Here is a 16,506-nt window from a genome sequence, read left to right on the forward strand (position 1 = left end):
GCCATCGAGTATGCCGCCTACATCCGAAATCGAGCACCAATGCGAGCCCTTGCTGGAAAAACTCCGGAAGAAGCATGGACGGGCACTAAGCCCAGTGTTGCACATCTCCGGGAGTTTGGATGTGAAGTCTGGGTGAAAAGAGAAGGGAAAAACCTATCAAAACTCGGAGGAGATCAGACAAAGGCAGAGAAACATACCTTTGTAGGATTCACGGATGACCCCATTGTCATCAAGTACTACGACATGCACCTGTGTGACATTCGGGAGTCACAAAACTACACATGGGCAGAACCATCACCTATTGTCGATATCGAGCCCATCAGCAATGTGCGGATTGAGGGGGAGCCACCAGATGTCAATCCACAATCACCGAAAGGAGCTGAAGAAACAAGTCAGCAAGCACCACCAGATAATACCCCCATGCCAGCACCATGACGAAGCTCACGTATCACAGAGGATCACGACTATCACAAGCTTAATAATCCCAACGCACGCAAAGCAGCACCATCACGTACTCCATTGATCCCATCTGAACATCCCCCAGAATCAGCCAATGTTGCCATAATCCAAAGTTATTTTGCTGGTGACGGCGAGCACATTAATCGTGATGACTACCCACGAAGCCTTGCAGAGGCACAAGCATCAGCAGAATGGCCTGAATGGAAAAAGGCTATGGATGAGGAAATGTCAATGATTGGAGAGATGGAAACTTACAAGCTTGAGGATCTACCGGAGGGACGCAAGACTGTAGGCTGCAGATGGACCTATGCAAAGAAATATGATGAGCATGGGAATGTGTCACGCTATAAGGCCCATCTTGTAGCGCAAGGCTACTCGCAGATCCTCGGAGTCGATTTCACCGAAACATTTGCACCAGTTGTCCGTCTTGAATCCGTTCGTGCCGTGCTAGGCATAGCCGCCATCAACAACCTTGAAATTGGTCAGATGGACATCAAAGGGGCTTACCTCAATGGAGAACTCGAGGAAGAAATATACATGCGCCAGCCTCCAGGCTACGATGATGGATCTGGACGTGTCTGCAGATTGTACAAGACCCTGTATGGACTAAAACAGTCAGGACGCGAGTGGAACCGTGAATTTGATAGGAAGCTCACCTCCATTGGATTCTCAAAGCTCGAAGTCGACCACTGCATCTATAAACGCGTCCGAGACAGCAGGACAGTGTTCCTGACTGTATGGGTCGATGACTTGTTAATCTTTGCTGAAACACCCGAGGATCTAGACAGAATAAAAAGGGAGTTAGCAGGGCTGTTCGACATCAAGGACATGGGAAAGCCAATGAAGATCATTGGGATCGAAATAGAGAGGGACCGTGATAATGGCACGATCTCATTATCCCAGCCGCAATACATCGATGGAATACTCACACGTTTTGGTCTCCACAATGCATCACCCATCACAACTCCACTCGACCCAAACGTTATCCTACACAAGCGACGTATCAACGAAGAAGCTAACCCCGATGTCCGCAGTGGCTACCAATCTGCGATCGGTTCATTAATGTATGCTGCGATTTGCACACGCCCTGACATCACGTATGCTGTGCAGTTGTTGAGCCAGTTCTCAAACAATCCAGGTCCTGAACACTGGGCAGCTGTGAAGCGAGTGTTTAGGTATCTATCCAGAACAAAGAACTTAAAACTCACCTTCCGAGCAAATGAAGAACATGAAGTTCTAAGTGCCAGCTACACAGACGCAGACTATGCATCCAATCCCGATGACCGGTGATCCACTTCTGGCTATGCATACCTCCTAGGCAGTGCAGCGTTCGCTTGGTCATCCAAGAAGCAGTCGACTGTGGCTTTATCATCCACAGAAGCAGAATACACCGTGCTAGCACATGCAACACGCCAAGCCATCTGGAACTGCAACTTCTTAGCGGAATTAGGATTTATCCAGGAAGAACCTACCCTGATATTCGAGGATAATCAATCTGCCATCGCTATCGCGAGAGACCCACAATATCACGCGAGATCCAAACATTTCGATGTTCAAAATCATTTTGTGCATGAAAAAATCGAGTCCCAAGTGATCAAGTTGTTGTATTGCCCAACCGACAAAATGGTTGCTGATATTTTTACAAAGGCGTTGCCGAGGCCTAAGCACGAGAAGTTCGTTCGTGAACTGGGCCTATTGCCATCTTGAGGGGGAGTGTCGAAGATGCACCAGCCGCATCCGGCAATCCGGCAATCGGACTATAGTTGAAGCCACGCGAGAATCTTCGCGTCTCTTCTCCTCGAGTCATTCGTTCGTCTGCTCACTCAGCAATGAGTCAGACATGGACACTGGTAGGTAGTAGTATGTTCTGGAAGCACTTACCTTGTAGTATATATACCAGGGATCTCAACCCCCAATACACATTGCTTTAACTACTTCCTAACACAATCTCTCTCAAACGGTTGAGTCTCTCAGTTTACCACTGCATTTATCACCTTCATTACACTCTATTTTACAACAGAGATGGAGAGCTCGAACACTGGAAGCCAATGTCAATGAAAGAATTGGACGTTATAGAGTTGTCTAACCGATACTTTAGACTGCGCAACTCCATGAACGATGAGGAAGGCATACCTTCTTCAAACGATGTTGATCCTGTGGGTATACTTGCCAAGATAGCGCAGTGAAAATGGATTCACACTGAAGACAACGAGGTACAATACTACAGAGGAGTGATGGACGAAAGAGGGAAAAAGAGGCAAGCATTCTTTGAATTCGTGTCATCTTTGTATTTTTCTCTTGTCCTGTGCGGACCGGATATGCGACTGATGATGGCTTGCAAAGCAGATACGTGTCGGCGAAGTTGCAGATGTTCCGAGTAGGAGACATAGTGGAAGCGCAATGCTCAATGGTGTTCTTGAGGACAAACGAGGGTACAGCGAGGATGAAGATGATACTGAGGGCATTGGCCCTTGTCAATAGTGACAACTCGACAGTGAGTAACGGAATATATAAGGACAACATGGGATAATAACAGAAAGCAACCGTGGAATGCAGAAACGCGACGAACACGCAATCAGAGATGGTCATAAGGATAAAACAGAAGATTGGATTCAAAGAGGAGGAGGAAGATGTTGGTGTGAGGGCCAAAAAGACAAACAGATCGGATGATTATGAGAGAGAGAAGAAGAAGATGATGGAACTGTAAAGTAGCACAGAGAGAACTGTTTGATAAATCAAAGAAAGATAAGAGAAACCAATACTAGATACTTACGCTGAATACAACGATGACCGAGATAACTCGGAACGATGATCACAAACAATTTTTTTGTATAAAAGAAAAGAAAATAACACAACGAACACGACGAGAGGAATAGAGAAGAAAAAGAGGAGTAGAAAAGGAACACAAGATGAACAACAAAGCAACGTAGCGAGAGGGAAGATGCCGGGACGGAGAAAGCCGACCATGAATAGATAGTTTCCCACGAAAGTCTAGAGGGCACGGAAACGAGGCAAGTCGGCAAATGCCGTGATGGATTGATTCCACGAATAGAATTTTCCCACGGGGTTTAGCACCTGGATAATAACCGAGTATCCTATATTCATAGGACTCGGAACAAGTTGAAATAACTTTGGGTGAAGCGAGGAAAAGCTGATTGTAACACAATGACAGATTGGTACCAACGGAGCCACAGATATTCCGGATTGAAGACATAGTTGTAGTGCAGTTGTCCATTGTCGCGGTATCGATGAAAAAGTCGCAGAGAACACTGGAGCTGAAATTGAAGACGGTCGCTATGATTGACGAGAGTTTCACTAAGCCATTATATGACATACCGCAGCAAGGAAAAACTGAAGTGAGAGTAGGAGAGAGCCAGGGCGATGCATAAGAAAGTACGGACCGAAAAGGCGGGGATGAAAGCAAGAGGTGCAGTCGATGAACGGAGGATGAACAGCCTAAGGCAGGGTATCACATGTTAAGATATGAATAAAAATGTGCTTAGTTGTAGGCAAAATGACATCAAATTGAAATGCATAGTAGACGGAAAAAAATGAGGGGGTGCAGAGATATCACAGCAAAGAAACAGATGAATTGGGAACTATTGGGAAGGGCTCGGAACGGTAGAAATCGTAAGCCAAATGAATAATGCAGGTCACGTGTTATCCGGAAAGGGGAACCTGCCGCCCGGAAAACTGAACAGTGAGAGCTTACGAGGGCAGCGCACATACTGACTAAGCGAGCGCGAGTTTGTCTGATCTCTCTCGCTGACTGCAAACACCATCGTCGCCGGAACTCGGAAAACTTTAACAGGAGAATTGAAACCTCCAGAGAGTAATCCAAAAACACAGCCACAAATGAAAGCTCAAATCCTGTATACACAAAACTCGGAACATATCCTTCGCAATTTGAACGTCACAAGTCGGGGTTTCAACCAGGTCTCAAAAATATAAGTAATGCTAATAACTTCTTAGAAACGGGATGTTAAGCATGTTTATTAACCGTTGCAATGTCTAGCAATGTTGTCGAAAGAAGTTGGACCTGATAGTAGTGTCAAAGGCCTTGCGTAATCGGACACCACAGCCTCATCTACAGTAGGCTATGCCGATCAACATGGTACTACGAGCAACGTAAGCCCAACCAGAGGTGCACACCATTTTTTCCGAGGATTAGTGACAATTGAATTGAACAAAATTTTCACAAGTCATGATATGAGCTCCGGAGTGTCAAATCCCGTTGTGCGCGCCGTCGCTATTCATATATCCTAGGGCGGACAGAACGCTGATTTCTGCTTTGAAACACGGCGAGAAGGTCGGACCTTTCTATTCGAAAACGTTTCTTGTCTCCCCGTGTGGTGACTTTCCTTTGAAGATATAATTCATTGATAGTTATTCCTGAATCCCATATGCGACACAGATATATGTCAACCTGGGAGCCTGTCGGTTGGCCGTAACCGCTACGGGGCGGGCTATGGCATTGCTAGAAACTTATACATTCTGGAACAACACATCAGGTAATCTTGCAATGGGCTCTATTTAAATGAGTCCACTACATAGTAATCTCCCAGCAAGCTATCCATGTTCTTCGTTGGTTCATCTGCTTTATTCGCCCTCCTCTGCTTTAGCCCGTTGCTCACAAGAGGGCAGTCGAACGCGACTGTTGTTCTTGACTGTTCGTATCTTGCGGCTTTCGCCTGTATCGCCTTGTATTTATCCTCTATTTAGATGGAACCTTCAACGGGGCGACCAACGAAACCTCTGGCATCGTATCCTACCTTGGAGTTCGGTTCGCCGACGCGCCTATCGGAGACCTACGCTGGCATGCGCCCGTCTCTCCGCCAACAACCCACCTAGGCGAAGTCGATGCTGCCAGCGTAAGTAACCTTCTCAACGTCTCAAAAATCTGTCAACTCACATGTAACACAGTTCGGTCCCGTTTGTATCGCAACATCCCAGAGTTCATCGACAGTAGATTTCAACAGGTCATCGGAAGATTGTCTCTTTGGAAATGTATGATCCCTCGCGATTTCCCCACAGCTACATTGAACTTTATACACAGGTTTACGTGCCCATCGGTGCCAGTACATCTGCTCCTTTACCTGTACTCGTTTATTGGCATGGCGGCGGCTACCAAGGCGGAAACTCGCGCTCGTACACCCCGGAATGGCTCATGCAGTCGTCCACGGAACCGTTTATTTTCGTGACATTCCAGTACCGACTAGGCCAATTTGGTTTTCTGGGTAAATGTCACGATAAAGTACTAGACACTTGTTGGCTCACGTAGGCGAATCAGGTGGATCTCTACTTGCAGCAGATGGCGTGATCAATGCGGGACTCCTTGACCAGGTGAGCGTCTGTTCAATTCATTGCTAGGCACCTGACGAAGTTCGCGTAGCGCGCAGCTCTTCGATGGGTCCAACGTTATATAGGCGAGTTTGGAGGCAATTCGAGGTATGGGATTTATCGGTTCCAGGTTTATACCATGCTAACAATATGCTGGTAACCTCAGTCATGTGACCATATGGGGTCAGTCTGCAGGAGCAGGTTCGACGATGTTCCAGGCAAATTGTCTGTTGCTAGTGTCTATTTCCCAGCTTCAATGACTTCACTCCAGGTTATGGCAAACGGCGGTGATAATGAAGACTTATTTCACGCGGCCATGGGAGATAGCGCATCTGTGAATTACATGCCTCTTTACAACGAAAGTTATCCTGAGGAATTATTCTCGCAATTTGCATCACTTGCGTATGTCACTCCATCCATTACGAGATGCTTTTCATTTGTCTTTTGTAGTGGTTGCGAAGGGCTGGGAAACGACACATTAACGTGCTTACGAGCTGCAAGTAGCAACACGCTCGCAGTGGCTGGCAACACGACTATCAAGCAGCGAACGTCGACTTTGTATTCATTCTCTCCAATCATCGATGGTACTTTTATCCGTGAAGGACCGGTAGAGGCATTTACCAATGGCCAATTCGCACAGATTCCCTTGTTCTATGGGTATGTTCACTGAATCCTATGTACCCATGCCATACTAACAGAGAAGCAAAAGATCCAATACCAACGAGGGAGCAAATTGGTCGGCAAGGCTCACCAATGCTGCTGCAAACACCTCTACACCTAACGCCACTGAAACAACGGTGTACAACTTCCTCCAAGGCCAGTATGGCAATTTCACACTCGAGTCTTTCAATAAGGCACTTGAATTGTATCCCATTGAGGACTACAACAACTCCCTCGTACTGCAAGGGCAACAGATGTACGGAGAGATGAGATTCATCTGTACTGCCGTTCTCATCGCTGGAAGCGCGGCTGACGCTGACCTCGACGTATATCATTATCACTACGACAATCCTCATCTTGGCGACTACCATCATTATGAGCTCCAGGCGATGTTTCCGGACGAAGAGCCTGACACCACGCCTGATGATAACGATGAAGCACTCTTCGAGATTATGAGGGAATACTGGACCTCGTTTGCTACTTCGGACGTACCGCAAGCGGCATCTGGGCCGGACTGGGAGGTTCGTTTTTTATTTGTTGAACAGGGACCAAATTTACGGTGACTATGATTTACAGATTGCATCGTCGAGTGATGGAAGCCCGCGGATGCTTTTACAGCCTGGAAATGTTCAGTTGGAGAATGTTACAGACGCATTGAATGAACGATGCGAATTCTGGTACAGCATAGCTGAAGAGTTACGTATATAATTCTCGTACAACTCGCGCATGTGTAGATATTCTAGTAGATCTTGATTGTTGGAAAAGATTTGACCTAACCCAACCAATAAATGGAGTTGGTAGTTGCAGTCGCAGTTTCAAAAGTCATTGAACGTAGGAAGTTAGAAAGTGAGTGAGAGTAATTGCAAGTGTGAGATAGGAATGTCTGAGGGTCAATAATAATGGTACAACAAGTAAGTAATTAGGGTATATATCGATGAAATCAGCCCACTCTCCACACTTCCACCCCCACACACTCAAACGGCACTGTACCTCTTATACTATGCCCCGGAGAACATAGCGGCTCATTCGCAAATGTCGGACATGGTGCTGATGAACCCTCCAACAGGTTCGCATCGATGTACAGTCCATACGACCCGTCTCCACCACCAAAGCTCATGTAGCCCGGCTCGCACAGTGCAACATAACCGTTTCGCCCTGTCCATTTAAATACTGAAAGTTTATTGCCGGAATAGCGCCATAAGAAGCTACAGAGAAACAGGTGAGAAGGAAAGATGGGGAAGCGAAGGAAACTTACGATTCGCCACTACCATAGTGCCCTCTTCCCCTGCTCTGCCGTATCCCATCACTCACAAATGCACCGAAAATGGTCTCTCCTTCGTCCTTGAACACGACAAGTGCGCCACACGGCTTCGGCTGTTCACATCGCGTGTAAAGCGTGTTGAGTGATATGCCGTGCTGATCTAGTGAGTAGAGGAGTGACCATGAACGGGGAAGGCGGGAGAGAGCAGGAAGGTAGTTCCGGATCTACACTGCTTAGCATTATATATTACCAAGGATAGTGCTGCAAACCTACCATGTTGGCTAGGTGCACATCTAATATACTCACAGTATTCTCTCTTCTTCCTTTCAAATCAACATAGGAAGCTTTCTTCTCAAGAGCTCCTGTGTCCCAGTCATAGGCTTCTCCACGGTACCCCGGCGCTCCTGTAGGCGGAATGTAGACAATAGATGACGCCTCTGATGCGTTGCCATGCGGTGCGAAGGGGGTTTTGTGCGAGATATTCACAGGCGTAGAAGGATATGAATGCTCACGGTGTGCTGGCTCACCAAGATGATACAGTGAATCTATCTTGCGAAGAGAATTCATCCAGCGCGACGACGGTCGTGACTGGGAATCATCAGCAGGCGGTGTAGAAGAGACCGAGGACGTGGATGCTATGGGAGGTGCTGGCATTGCCGCAGAAAGCGTCGGCGAGCGCGTAGGTGAATGGTTGTGGTGTCGAGATGACGTTCTCGACACTGGCGACGATGGCGAGCTCGATGAAGGGTGCACGGACATGAGCGTGCAGGAGGAATGACGGCGATTCAACGGATGCCGGTCCGGCTTCCTATTCAGGGATCGGCCAATTTTTTCTTGGCCTCTACAACGACATGCGTGGTCCCCGTTCTCTACCACCCCCGAGCAAGAAAAGAAAGCTCAGCAACGATTCCAAAGTCCTTCAATCGATTCAAGATACTGAGCAACAGCTTACTCGTGCAGTTGCCAATAACGGATCTCTGAACCTGTTAGCGGACCTTTTGGATCTCACTTGTTCACGGAAGGATTCTCAGGAAGTTTCGAAGGGCATATATGCACTGTATCGGGGTTTCGTGCTGGTGATAAATAATGGGAAGCTGTCGGCTGCTGGTGATGAGAACGCAAAGACCGTCAAAGCCTGGCTTTGGGATCGACTGAACGAGTACGTCGATTTTCTCGTGGGATTACTCAAGGATGAGGAGAAATCTTTGAGAGTGCGTAAATTTTTCTATATTATAAATGTACCTGACCTTTTGTACAGGTATCTGCCCTCCAAATTCTCTTCTCTCTGCAAAAGCATCTGTCCAGCGCGGCGACCAAGTACTCGAATTCTTCGGTACCACAATTCCATATCTCTCACTTCCGAAAGATTGTTTCCGCTCTCTTACTATGCCCTTCGTCTCCTCGGAAATCCTCCCAGGCTTCAGACACGTACATCGACGCCGACGTCCTACAGGTCTTTCATGAAACTTGGTTCAGCGTACACGACGATATTCGATGGTTCTTTTTACGGGAAGCAGGGTGCGTGAATGTTGCTCGTTGAAATACGACGTTATTGACTCACCATCAGGACCCTGTTGACTACGACGTCGACTAAGGAGCACCCCCAGCTTCCCGTTAACCTTCTACGAATCCTCGAAGGCCTCACCACATTCCCCACAGAATCTTCGGAGCTAAATGCTTGGTGGGTACCGGAACTCGGCGCTCAACCACCGAAACCAAAAGCCGCAAAAAATCAAGACGGTGCTGATGACGAGGATGAAGAACCCGTCGGAGACGCGCCTGAGGACGACTGGCGGAAGTTTTTCGACGATGAGAAAACCGCAAAAGATACCAGCAAGGGCAAGGCACCAGGCGCGCGCGTTCATACATTGACGATCCATCAATCTCTTCATTCACTGCCTTCGCATCGTGCAGTCTTTACTAGAACCTGGCTGGAACTTCTTTCTCGCTTGTCTGTTGTAAACGATACGACAGCGACAAAAGCCCTTGCCGCCCGTGTATTGAATATCATGCATCGGGGTATCATGCCCCATTTGACAAGACCTATGCTGGTGATGGATTGGATTGGCGCATGCGTAGACTATGGTTCGTTGGGAAACCGTTGATGCCTGTCCCGATACTCATATGTGTTCTAGGTGGTACTGTTGGCCTGTTGGCGTTGAATGCGCTGTTTGTATTGATGAAGGAGTATAACCTGTGAGCAATTATCTCTGTTTTGTCTAGCATTGCCGCTGATCATGTATGTAGTGACTACCCTTCGTTCTACACGCGTCTCTACGCGTTTTTGGACCGCAATTTATTCCATCTAAAGCATCGCGCTCGCTTTTTCCGAATGACCGAACTTTTCCTCAGTTCTACGTATGTTGAAGCTTATTTTGTATTCTTTCAATTTCCTAACGTACACTAGACATCTACCAGCGACACTCTTAGCATCATTTGTCAAACGTCTGGCACGCCTATCTCTTTCTGCACCTCCAGCTGGAGTCATCATTCTCATACCCTTCACTTACAATATCCTCAAGCGCCATCCTGCGTTGATAGTTATGATTCACCGGACAGATATGGATGGGACAGAAGGTAACCTTATATCCTGTGTCTATTTCACATCGGTTTATCATAACATAGATCCTTTTCTGCCCGCGGAGCCAAACCCATTGAGCACAAATGCCCTGTCCAGTTCACTCTGGGAGCTTCAATCGCACCAATCACATTACCACTCTGGTGTCTCAACTCTGGTGAAGGTGTTCTCTGAGGCATTTACCAAGCCTGGTTTTTCAATGGAAGATTTCCTCGATCACACATACGGGACAGTGAGTCGATGTTTGTGTGACGGCGCGGGCGATGATGCTGATTTCCAAAGCTCTATGATACAGAGGCGAATCGTAAAATCAAAAAGGAACCGGCGCTTGGAGCTTCTTTGGAATTGGGAGACCAGGCGAAGATTGCGGCGAAGCTCTTTGGTTGTAGTCAGGAAGATGACGTTGGGGAAGAGGATGTGATAAATAGTTTGTGGACATTTGGAGTCTAGAAATGCTAGCATCTTCGAATTTTATCGTCTAAACATCAGCCAGCGAGGATGGGTTACATGTGAACGCAAGACGTAGTCAAAAAAGTATTGGAAGAATGCGGCTGTGCAAATGTTTTTCCTGGAAGTCCTTGACGTCACAATGACTCGAAGAAAATTATTTCGGCCGAAATCCAAAAATGCACTTCTTCACCAACGATGAAGTACTTTTCCACCCGAGGAGGCGACCAGGAGCTGTCCTTTGAAGAGGTCAGGTCGGATACTGTCGCAATTGTTCGTTTTCTAATTTCTTTTCTCCTAGACCGTCCTCACTGGGCTCGCCCCGAATGGTGGCCTCTACATTCCAGTCGACATTCCCTCACTTCCAGCAAACTGGGAATCAGAATGGAAGGATTACTCATTCGTGGAACTCTCTGTTGCCGTCCTGTCGCTTTATATCTCCCGTGAAGAGATCTCTGAGCTGGAACTCCGGGATCTCGTCACAAAGTCGTACGCTGGATTCAGACATCCCGATGTGACTCCGTTGAAGAAACTGGGTGAGAAGAAGTACGCGCTAGAGCTATGGCATGGACCGACGTGGGCATTCAAGGACGTCGCGTTGCAGTTGCTTGGGAACCTGTTTGAATTTTTCTTGAAGAGGAGGAATTCTCGGCATATAGATGGCGGAACCGATAAATTGACTGTGGTCGGTGCGACTAGCGGGGACACTGGGAGGTACGAAGCGATTGGATCGAACCCATCCAAGGTACTCATTTCCTCCCCAGCGCAGCAATTTATGGTCTTCGAAACAAAGCCAATATCTCGATATTCATTTTGCATCCTAAAGGGCGAGTCTCGCCCATCCAGGAGGCGCAGATGACGACCGTCACCGACGCCAACGTACATAATTTAGCCGTCAAGGGGACGTTTGACGATTGCCAGGATATCGTCAAATCCCTCTTCTCCGACACCGAATTCAATGCTACCCATCATCTCGGCGCCGTCAACTCCATCAATTGGGCCCGGATCCTTGCACAGACCGTCTACTATTTCCTTGCCTACTTCCATCTACGCCGGGAAACCCAGAGCGAGGTGCAGTTCGTCGTCCCAACAGGAAACTTTGGTGATATCCTCGCGGGGTACTACGCGAAACGCATGGGGCTCCCCATGTCAGCCCAGCTCGGTGTAGCGACCAACGCTAACGATATCTTGGCACGGTTTTGGAAAACTGGACGATACGAAAAGGTGGATTCCTCGCCGGAGTTGCCAGTGTCGGATGGCAAACAGAGAACTCAGGACGCTAGTGGGGTCAAGGAGACGCTGAGTCCTGCGATGGATATCCTCATTTCTAGTAACTTCGAGAGGCTGCTGTGGTACCTCGCCTTCGAGAGTGTGGAAGATGTTTCTGATGTCAAAGTGAGGAGGTCAAAAGCTGGTGAAATCCTCGACGGATGGATGGGAAAGATGAAGAAGGATGGTAAGGTTGAGGTGCCCGTGAAGGTTTTGGAGTCTGCAAGAAGGGACTTTTGTGCTGAACGGGTCAGTGATGAGGAGGTATGGGCTTTCTCTCTAATCCCTTTCGTTTGCACTAATTGTTACTATTAGACACTAGAGACAATCAGGTTTCACTTTTTGGGATTGCCCCCGTATGTTGTGGACCCTCATACAGCTGTCGGGTTGACTGCAGCTGCAAGGATGGCGAAATACAAGTATGGTGAATCCTCGTACTGGTTTATTCATCTCTAACATCTTCCATAGCTCACCTTCGACCACCCAAATTATCCTGTCTACTGCCCATCCCGCTAAGTTCTCAGAAGCGGTGTCGCAGGCATTACAGGGCTCCTTACAGTTTGACTTTGACCGAGATGTCATGCCTGAGGAACTCAAGGGTTTACTGCAAAAAGAGCGTCGTGTCATCGATGTTGAGAAACCAGATGTCGAGTTGGTCAAGAAGGTCATTGAAGGATATGTGTAAGCGGAGTAGTTGTATTCAAAAGTTGTAGAGGATCTAGATAAGATGTATCAAAATATCATAGGCGAATTGTCTGAATACGGCCGACCCTTAAGGTAGCCGTCCTGTATTAGATCTGCGAAAATCAAGTTAATATGGGCAGCATATTCTCGCGGCCCTATACTTGTGATTTCCTCACCTCGTCGATTCGATTTTGCGCATTCTACCTGGGGGCTGAAAGTAGGGCTTCAAAATTGTTGACGTCGGATCCGGGATAATGAGATCAGCATGAGCTTCCAGGCTCCTCTGCACAAGTGTCGACTATTGAGGCATGAAGAAGTAAATTGCAATGCTAATAACACAGATATGCCAATTCTACAAATCATCGAGAGCGTCGTGTAGTCGGAACCCCATCAATTCAAAATGTTCGTCGAGTGCGCGGGCATAGCGCGGATCCGGTGGCATCAGATTGGTCAATGTGCCACCGGATCCGCGCCATGCCCGCGAACTCGACGAACATCCTGAATTGCGGCCAGGTAAGGTAGACAATCACGCCGGACAAGCAATAGTTTGGGGGTATTAATTTGCTTGTTTTCCATATAGCATTAGCTAACCACAGGGAAAACGAGCAAATGAATATCTGCAAACTATTGTTTGTCCGGCATAGGTTATCGGGAAATATAATCGAGAGTGCCTGGCAGCATCGACGTCGTTCCGCATCCGCTATCACGTTCTTCCTTTATTGTCTGCAACTCAATTAGTACTTGGGCTGCGTTTGGTCTATCGGCCGTTGATCCCTCGAGGCAATGCTGGATCAGGTCGTACAGGCGTCCAGACGGTAGTTGGTCCGGCAAGATGGAAGGTTTCTTTCTCGCGAAAACTTGCCCATAAACCTCTTCCTCGTTCACAATATCTGCGTATGGATAATTATTTGTGTATATCTATAATACAGTGAGTAGACGGAGCTGTCAGAATTGATGTTCGTACCTCAACCAGCGTGCATCCAAAGGAATATATGTCTCTTGATGCAGGTTCCACCCCAATCTGCGCTTCTGTTTCGTCAGAGCGAATCAGTTCAGGTGCCATCCATCGTAAAATGGGATATCGAGGTGTCTGTAGCGTTGTCAGCGGGGAAGCGCAAATCTTGTCGACCGCAAAAGATGTCCCGAAGTTTCCGAGACAACAGGTAAAGTTGTCATTGACAAGTATGTTAGCCTAGGAAGGAAAAGTAAGCATGAATTTGACCGAAATGCATTATGAACTGACGCCGCGAATATCGGAATGTACGATAATAGGATCGAGGTTATGAAGGTAGTCAAGGGCATTTGCTACTTCGATGATCTGATACGGGAGAGTCAGAAATCCTTTCACGTGTCGTAGTGAAGAGAGCTCACGGATTTTAGCCGATCATGACCTGGGTTTTGCTTTAGGAACGACATGATGTCACCATTGCTCATCCACGGTGACACGAGGCACACGTAAGGTGCAAATAGGTCGACGTTTGCACCGAAAAATGGGAGAACATTTGGATGAGCGAGTGTGCTCCATATTTGAGCTTCCGGGGGACGTTTTTCCTACACCCAATCAGCATAGGGTAACTCTTGAAGGGAGGAAGAAATCACCTTATAACCACTTTTTGTTTCGCTCCGGATAACCTTCAAACAGACAATGGCATTCTTACTCGTTCGCCCTCTCCATATGTCCTACTTCCATTTCAGTACGGCTAATACATCGAGGTCTGGAGAGTATACTGACCACATTGTCTAAACGTCTCTGGAAGGTCGCTTCCACAACAGATAAGGATTGCGGAGCCTATTAGAATGTCAAACATACTTCGCAGCATTCTATAATATAACAACTCACGATTAGGTGATCGAGTTGATCATCCGGATCTTGCTCAACGACCGTATTAACCGAGCTATTCAAACATATCGAGTCGATTGTGGATGGGGGCGACCTTTTATCTAGCTTTTCCCGAATCCGGGCCCAGAAAATCTCGTCCGTAGTGTCTTCATTCATGCCGGACTCTGGGACGATCTCCATCCATTCTTCGTCGTGTGTGACTACGATATCAAGGGTTGGATCCTAGAACATATGAATACAACATAATGGAACCATGAAACTCAAGTGATTCTCACCTTCTCCAAGAGATATGAATTCATAGCGGCGGAAGGATTCATGAGCTGATGGAAAAATGTGTTATTTTTCAGGTACGATTAGTGCCATTAGACTCACTTCACTGTAGCGCGGGGGAAATTCGGATATCGACGTCTCGCAGTCGAAGCCTATGTCTGATGGCGCCCAGTCCGTGTTTGAGTCCACGTCATCCTCACTATCCATTACTGATGGCGTGCCATGCAATATCCAGCTCATGAAAGAGCGGAGCGAAAAACAACCAGGCAAAGCAGCTTCCCTAGATAATTGTGGACAGGGCGCCTTATTATCAAAGGAAGGGACCTTGTCTTTGAGAGAGCCAGAGATGTTCGTTAAGACCGTTTTCCCGTCGGGTTTGAAAAGGCCTTCCGACAGAGATATGGTAAAGCCCCGCGCGAAAATGCACTGATTTTCACGATCCACAGGATAAGGATAACTAGTCGAAGGAAGAGGGTAAATGCGCGTATCTGCTGAGAATCCAGCACTCCATGTATGACCAGCTCTTATATCTCCACCCCCCATGCCAGCAGCAATAAAGCTAAGGCGGACCGAGCGACTATGAGACGGCTTGCCAACGGCTGCGGTACCCCAAGAATCTGTTTTGTCACATCCAGTGACAACATATAGGGACCCATTTGGTGCCTCTCGTCCCAAGTATTGCGAGCTATTGACATAGTTATACCAAGCTGCCCCGTTGGCAGTAGTGTACGCCTTGATCGCTGCCTTGTTCAAAATTTCGTGTTTTGTGGCACTATTAGGAAGACATAAGATAGCCGCAGATTCCTTTGTGGTGCTAAATTCGAAGGATGCTTCCGCCCGGGCAAGACTGATAAAAGGAATGTCAGCAAAAACTGACAATAATGGTCTTAGTGGTATGCGAGACTCACCCAGTAACGTCGGCGGAAATACCCGCTGATATCTCTGAATAGCTGACGTCGGCGCTGGTGATGTTATAGCCATAACAACCTGGCATAACTCGTAGAGGTTCGGAGTTCGATGGACGAAGAGGCTGGAAGTTGGGGGGTACATTGCCGTTGTTGACCGGATCTCCGGCATCACTAAAGATGTTGAAGAGATAATCGAAGCCGCCGATGTCATTCAGGATGCCTACGTCCCCAGGATGTATACCACGCTCGGTGTAGGCTGCCGAGCGGCTGGAATCTGGTTCAGGAAACCAAAATGGATATCCATGACCTTTGCGGATGAGATGATTGATATAGAGGACATGGGGGCGCTGCTCCATTATAGCGGGAGGGTTAAGCAGTCGCTTAGTGGCATGGTAGGACGTATTTATGTAGACGCCGGCCAATTTTAACAGCACCTGCTGCAATTAAGTCAGATGCAGACGTCCGGTGGGAGCTCTCGAGTCCATCACTGATGCTTCGAAGTCTCCGGCGATGAATCACAGCCTTCAAGATAGGACTAACGTGACTGCCCAATGTGATGCACGTGTACTTGAGCAGTGTAACCTGAGATTATCGATGCCTGTATGCAATCATGGGATGGGAAATCAGAAATCTAATAGAAGATCTTTTATATCCTCTCACCGTAAAGGGTTGGGTATGATGAGCTACTCTGCACGGCAATGCAGTGTTCGCTGAAATTATGTCAAGGTTATCAGAAGCCGCATACTGCTGTTGCGTGGGTTCTTCAGGAAGCTGTGCGTAGAATCTTCAC

General features: G+C 47.6%; 7 protein-coding genes across 7 annotated transcripts; 3 read left to right on the forward strand and 4 right to left on the reverse strand.

Annotated features, from left to right (window-relative positions):
* Positions 1 to 3,501: 3,501 nt before the first annotated feature.
* On the reverse strand, positions 3,502 to 4,064 carry EV420DRAFT_1492658 (uncharacterized protein). Its single transcript, XM_060470748.1, has 2 exons — positions 3,796 to 4,064; positions 3,502 to 3,734 (listed from the first exon to the last, which is right to left on the reverse strand). Exons 1-2 carry the CDS (start codon positions 3,844 to 3,846, stop codon positions 3,561 to 3,563), a joined length of 225 nt encoding a protein of 74 aa, XP_060338922.1. The 5' UTR covers positions 3,847 to 4,064; the 3' UTR covers positions 3,502 to 3,560.
* Positions 4,065 to 4,693: 629 nt separating this feature from the next.
* Positions 4,694 to 7,247, forward strand: EV420DRAFT_9699 (alpha/beta-hydrolase). The gene is made up of 11 exons (XM_060484193.1): positions 4,694 to 4,970; positions 5,025 to 5,128; positions 5,182 to 5,330; positions 5,383 to 5,466; positions 5,516 to 5,696; positions 5,750 to 5,802; positions 5,852 to 5,907; positions 5,966 to 6,017; positions 6,071 to 6,456; positions 6,509 to 6,980; positions 7,036 to 7,247. The coding sequence occupies exons 2-11, from the start codon at positions 5,035 to 5,037 to the stop codon at positions 7,165 to 7,167; spliced, it is 1,659 nt and encodes a 552-aa protein (XP_060338923.1). The 5' UTR covers positions 4,694 to 4,970; positions 5,025 to 5,034; the 3' UTR covers positions 7,168 to 7,247.
* EV420DRAFT_9690 (TLD-domain-containing protein) lies at positions 7,009 to 8,533 on the reverse strand. The gene is made up of 3 exons (XM_060484191.1): positions 7,994 to 8,533; positions 7,728 to 7,944; positions 7,009 to 7,629 (listed from the first exon to the last, which is right to left on the reverse strand). The coding sequence occupies exons 1-3, from the start codon at positions 8,477 to 8,479 to the stop codon at positions 7,400 to 7,402; spliced, it is 933 nt and encodes a 310-aa protein (XP_060338924.1). The 5' UTR covers positions 8,480 to 8,533; the 3' UTR covers positions 7,009 to 7,399.
* A 12-nt stretch (positions 8,534 to 8,545) lies between these two features.
* On the forward strand, positions 8,546 to 10,831 carry EV420DRAFT_1492666 (CBF/Mak21 family-domain-containing protein). The gene is made up of 8 exons (XM_060470749.1): positions 8,546 to 8,931; positions 8,979 to 9,238; positions 9,288 to 9,805; positions 9,856 to 9,916; positions 9,968 to 10,078; positions 10,128 to 10,297; positions 10,346 to 10,530; positions 10,581 to 10,831. The coding sequence occupies exons 1-8, from the start codon at positions 8,572 to 8,574 to the stop codon at positions 10,746 to 10,748; spliced, it is 1,833 nt and encodes a 610-aa protein (XP_060338925.1). The 5' UTR covers positions 8,546 to 8,571; the 3' UTR covers positions 10,749 to 10,831.
* Positions 10,832 to 10,865: 34 nt separating this feature from the next.
* On the forward strand, positions 10,866 to 13,002 carry EV420DRAFT_1297056 (tryptophan synthase beta subunit-like PLP-dependent enzyme). Its single transcript, XM_060468344.1, has 5 exons — positions 10,866 to 10,994; positions 11,047 to 11,459; positions 11,510 to 12,278; positions 12,330 to 12,433; positions 12,483 to 13,002. Exons 1-5 carry the CDS (start codon positions 10,944 to 10,946, stop codon positions 12,697 to 12,699), a joined length of 1,554 nt encoding a protein of 517 aa, XP_060338926.1. The 5' UTR covers positions 10,866 to 10,943; the 3' UTR covers positions 12,700 to 13,002.
* A 600-nt stretch (positions 13,003 to 13,602) lies between these two features.
* EV420DRAFT_1258370 (kinase-like domain-containing protein) lies at positions 13,603 to 14,234 on the reverse strand (the record flags this gene model as incomplete). The annotated part of the gene is made up of 3 exons (XM_060466887.1): positions 13,603 to 13,890; positions 13,942 to 14,016; positions 14,070 to 14,234. Coding segments are annotated over 3 exons (528 nt in total), but the record flags the coding sequence as incomplete, so codon positions are not given.
* EV420DRAFT_9744 (uncharacterized protein) lies at positions 14,219 to 16,392 on the reverse strand. The gene is made up of 8 exons (XM_060484225.1): positions 16,377 to 16,392; positions 15,717 to 16,314; positions 14,911 to 15,655; positions 14,814 to 14,858; positions 14,595 to 14,760; positions 14,431 to 14,487; positions 14,298 to 14,378; positions 14,219 to 14,249 (listed from the first exon to the last, which is right to left on the reverse strand). The coding sequence occupies exons 2-7, from the start codon at positions 16,070 to 16,072 to the stop codon at positions 14,353 to 14,355; spliced, it is 1,395 nt and encodes a 464-aa protein (XP_060338928.1). The 5' UTR covers positions 16,073 to 16,314; positions 16,377 to 16,392; the 3' UTR covers positions 14,219 to 14,249; positions 14,298 to 14,352.
* Positions 16,393 to 16,506: the final 114 nt, after the last annotated feature.

Source organism: Desarmillaria tabescens, assembly GCF_030435595.1.
Source record: "Desarmillaria tabescens strain CCBAS 213 chromosome Unknown EV420scaffold_1, whole genome shotgun sequence".
Classification (NCBI taxonomy): domain Eukaryota; kingdom Fungi; phylum Basidiomycota; class Agaricomycetes; order Agaricales; family Physalacriaceae; genus Desarmillaria; species Desarmillaria tabescens.

Coding starts and splice junctions, on each gene's coding strand:
- EV420DRAFT_1492666 (XM_060470749.1), top strand. CDS start 8,572: ATGCGTGGTCCCCGTTCTCTACCACCCCCGAGCAAGAAAAGAAAGCTC. Junction 9,239..9,287: donor TTCTTTTTACGGGAAGCAGG/GTGCGTGAATGT, acceptor ACTCACCATCAG/GACCCTGTTGACTACGACGT. Junction 10,079..10,127: donor GAACTTTTCCTCAGTTCTAC/GTATGTTGAAGC, acceptor AACGTACACTAG/ACATCTACCAGCGACACTCT.
- EV420DRAFT_1492658 (XM_060470748.1), bottom strand. CDS start 3,846: ATGCATCGCCCTGGCTCTCTCCTACTCTCACTTCAGTTTTTCCTTGCT. Junction 3,735..3,795: donor TTCAGTTTTTCCTTGCTGCG/GTATGTCATATA, acceptor CTTCAATTTCAG/CTCCAGTGTTCTCTGCGACT.
- EV420DRAFT_9699 (XM_060484193.1), top strand. CDS start 5,035: ATGTTCTTCGTTGGTTCATCTGCTTTATTCGCCCTCCTCTGCTTTAGC. Junction 5,803..5,851: donor ATGCGGGACTCCTTGACCAG/GTGAGCGTCTGT, acceptor AAGTTCGCGTAG/CGCGCAGCTCTTCGATGGGT. Junction 6,018..6,070: donor CAGGTTCGACGATGTTCCAG/GCAAATTGTCTG, acceptor ACTTCACTCCAG/GTTATGGCAAACGGCGGTGA.
- EV420DRAFT_9690 (XM_060484191.1), bottom strand. CDS start 8,479: ATGTCCGTGCACCCTTCATCGAGCTCGCCATCGTCGCCAGTGTCGAGA. Junction 7,945..7,993: donor ATGTGCACCTAGCCAACATG/GTAGGTTTGCAG, acceptor TAAGCAGTGTAG/ATCCGGAACTACCTTCCTGC. Junction 7,630..7,727: donor CAGGGGAAGAGGGCACTATG/GTAGTGGCGAAT, acceptor ATAAACTTTCAG/TATTTAAATGGACAGGGCGA.
- EV420DRAFT_9744 (XM_060484225.1), bottom strand. CDS start 16,072: ATGGAGCAGCGCCCCCATGTCCTCTATATCAATCATCTCATCCGCAAA. Junction 14,859..14,910: donor TTCCCCCGCGCTACAGTGAA/GTGAGTCTAATG, acceptor TTTTTCCATCAG/CTCATGAATCCTTCCGCCGC. Junction 14,488..14,594: donor CGACTCGATATGTTTGAATA/GCTCGGTTAATA, acceptor ACATTCTAATAG/GCTCCGCAATCCTTATCTGT.
- EV420DRAFT_1297056 (XM_060468344.1), top strand. CDS start 10,944: ATGAAGTACTTTTCCACCCGAGGAGGCGACCAGGAGCTGTCCTTTGAA. Junction 11,460..11,509: donor ACTAGCGGGGACACTGGGAG/GTACGAAGCGAT, acceptor TTTCCTCCCCAG/CGCAGCAATTTATGGTCTTC. Junction 12,279..12,329: donor AACGGGTCAGTGATGAGGAG/GTATGGGCTTTC, acceptor TGTTACTATTAG/ACACTAGAGACAATCAGGTT.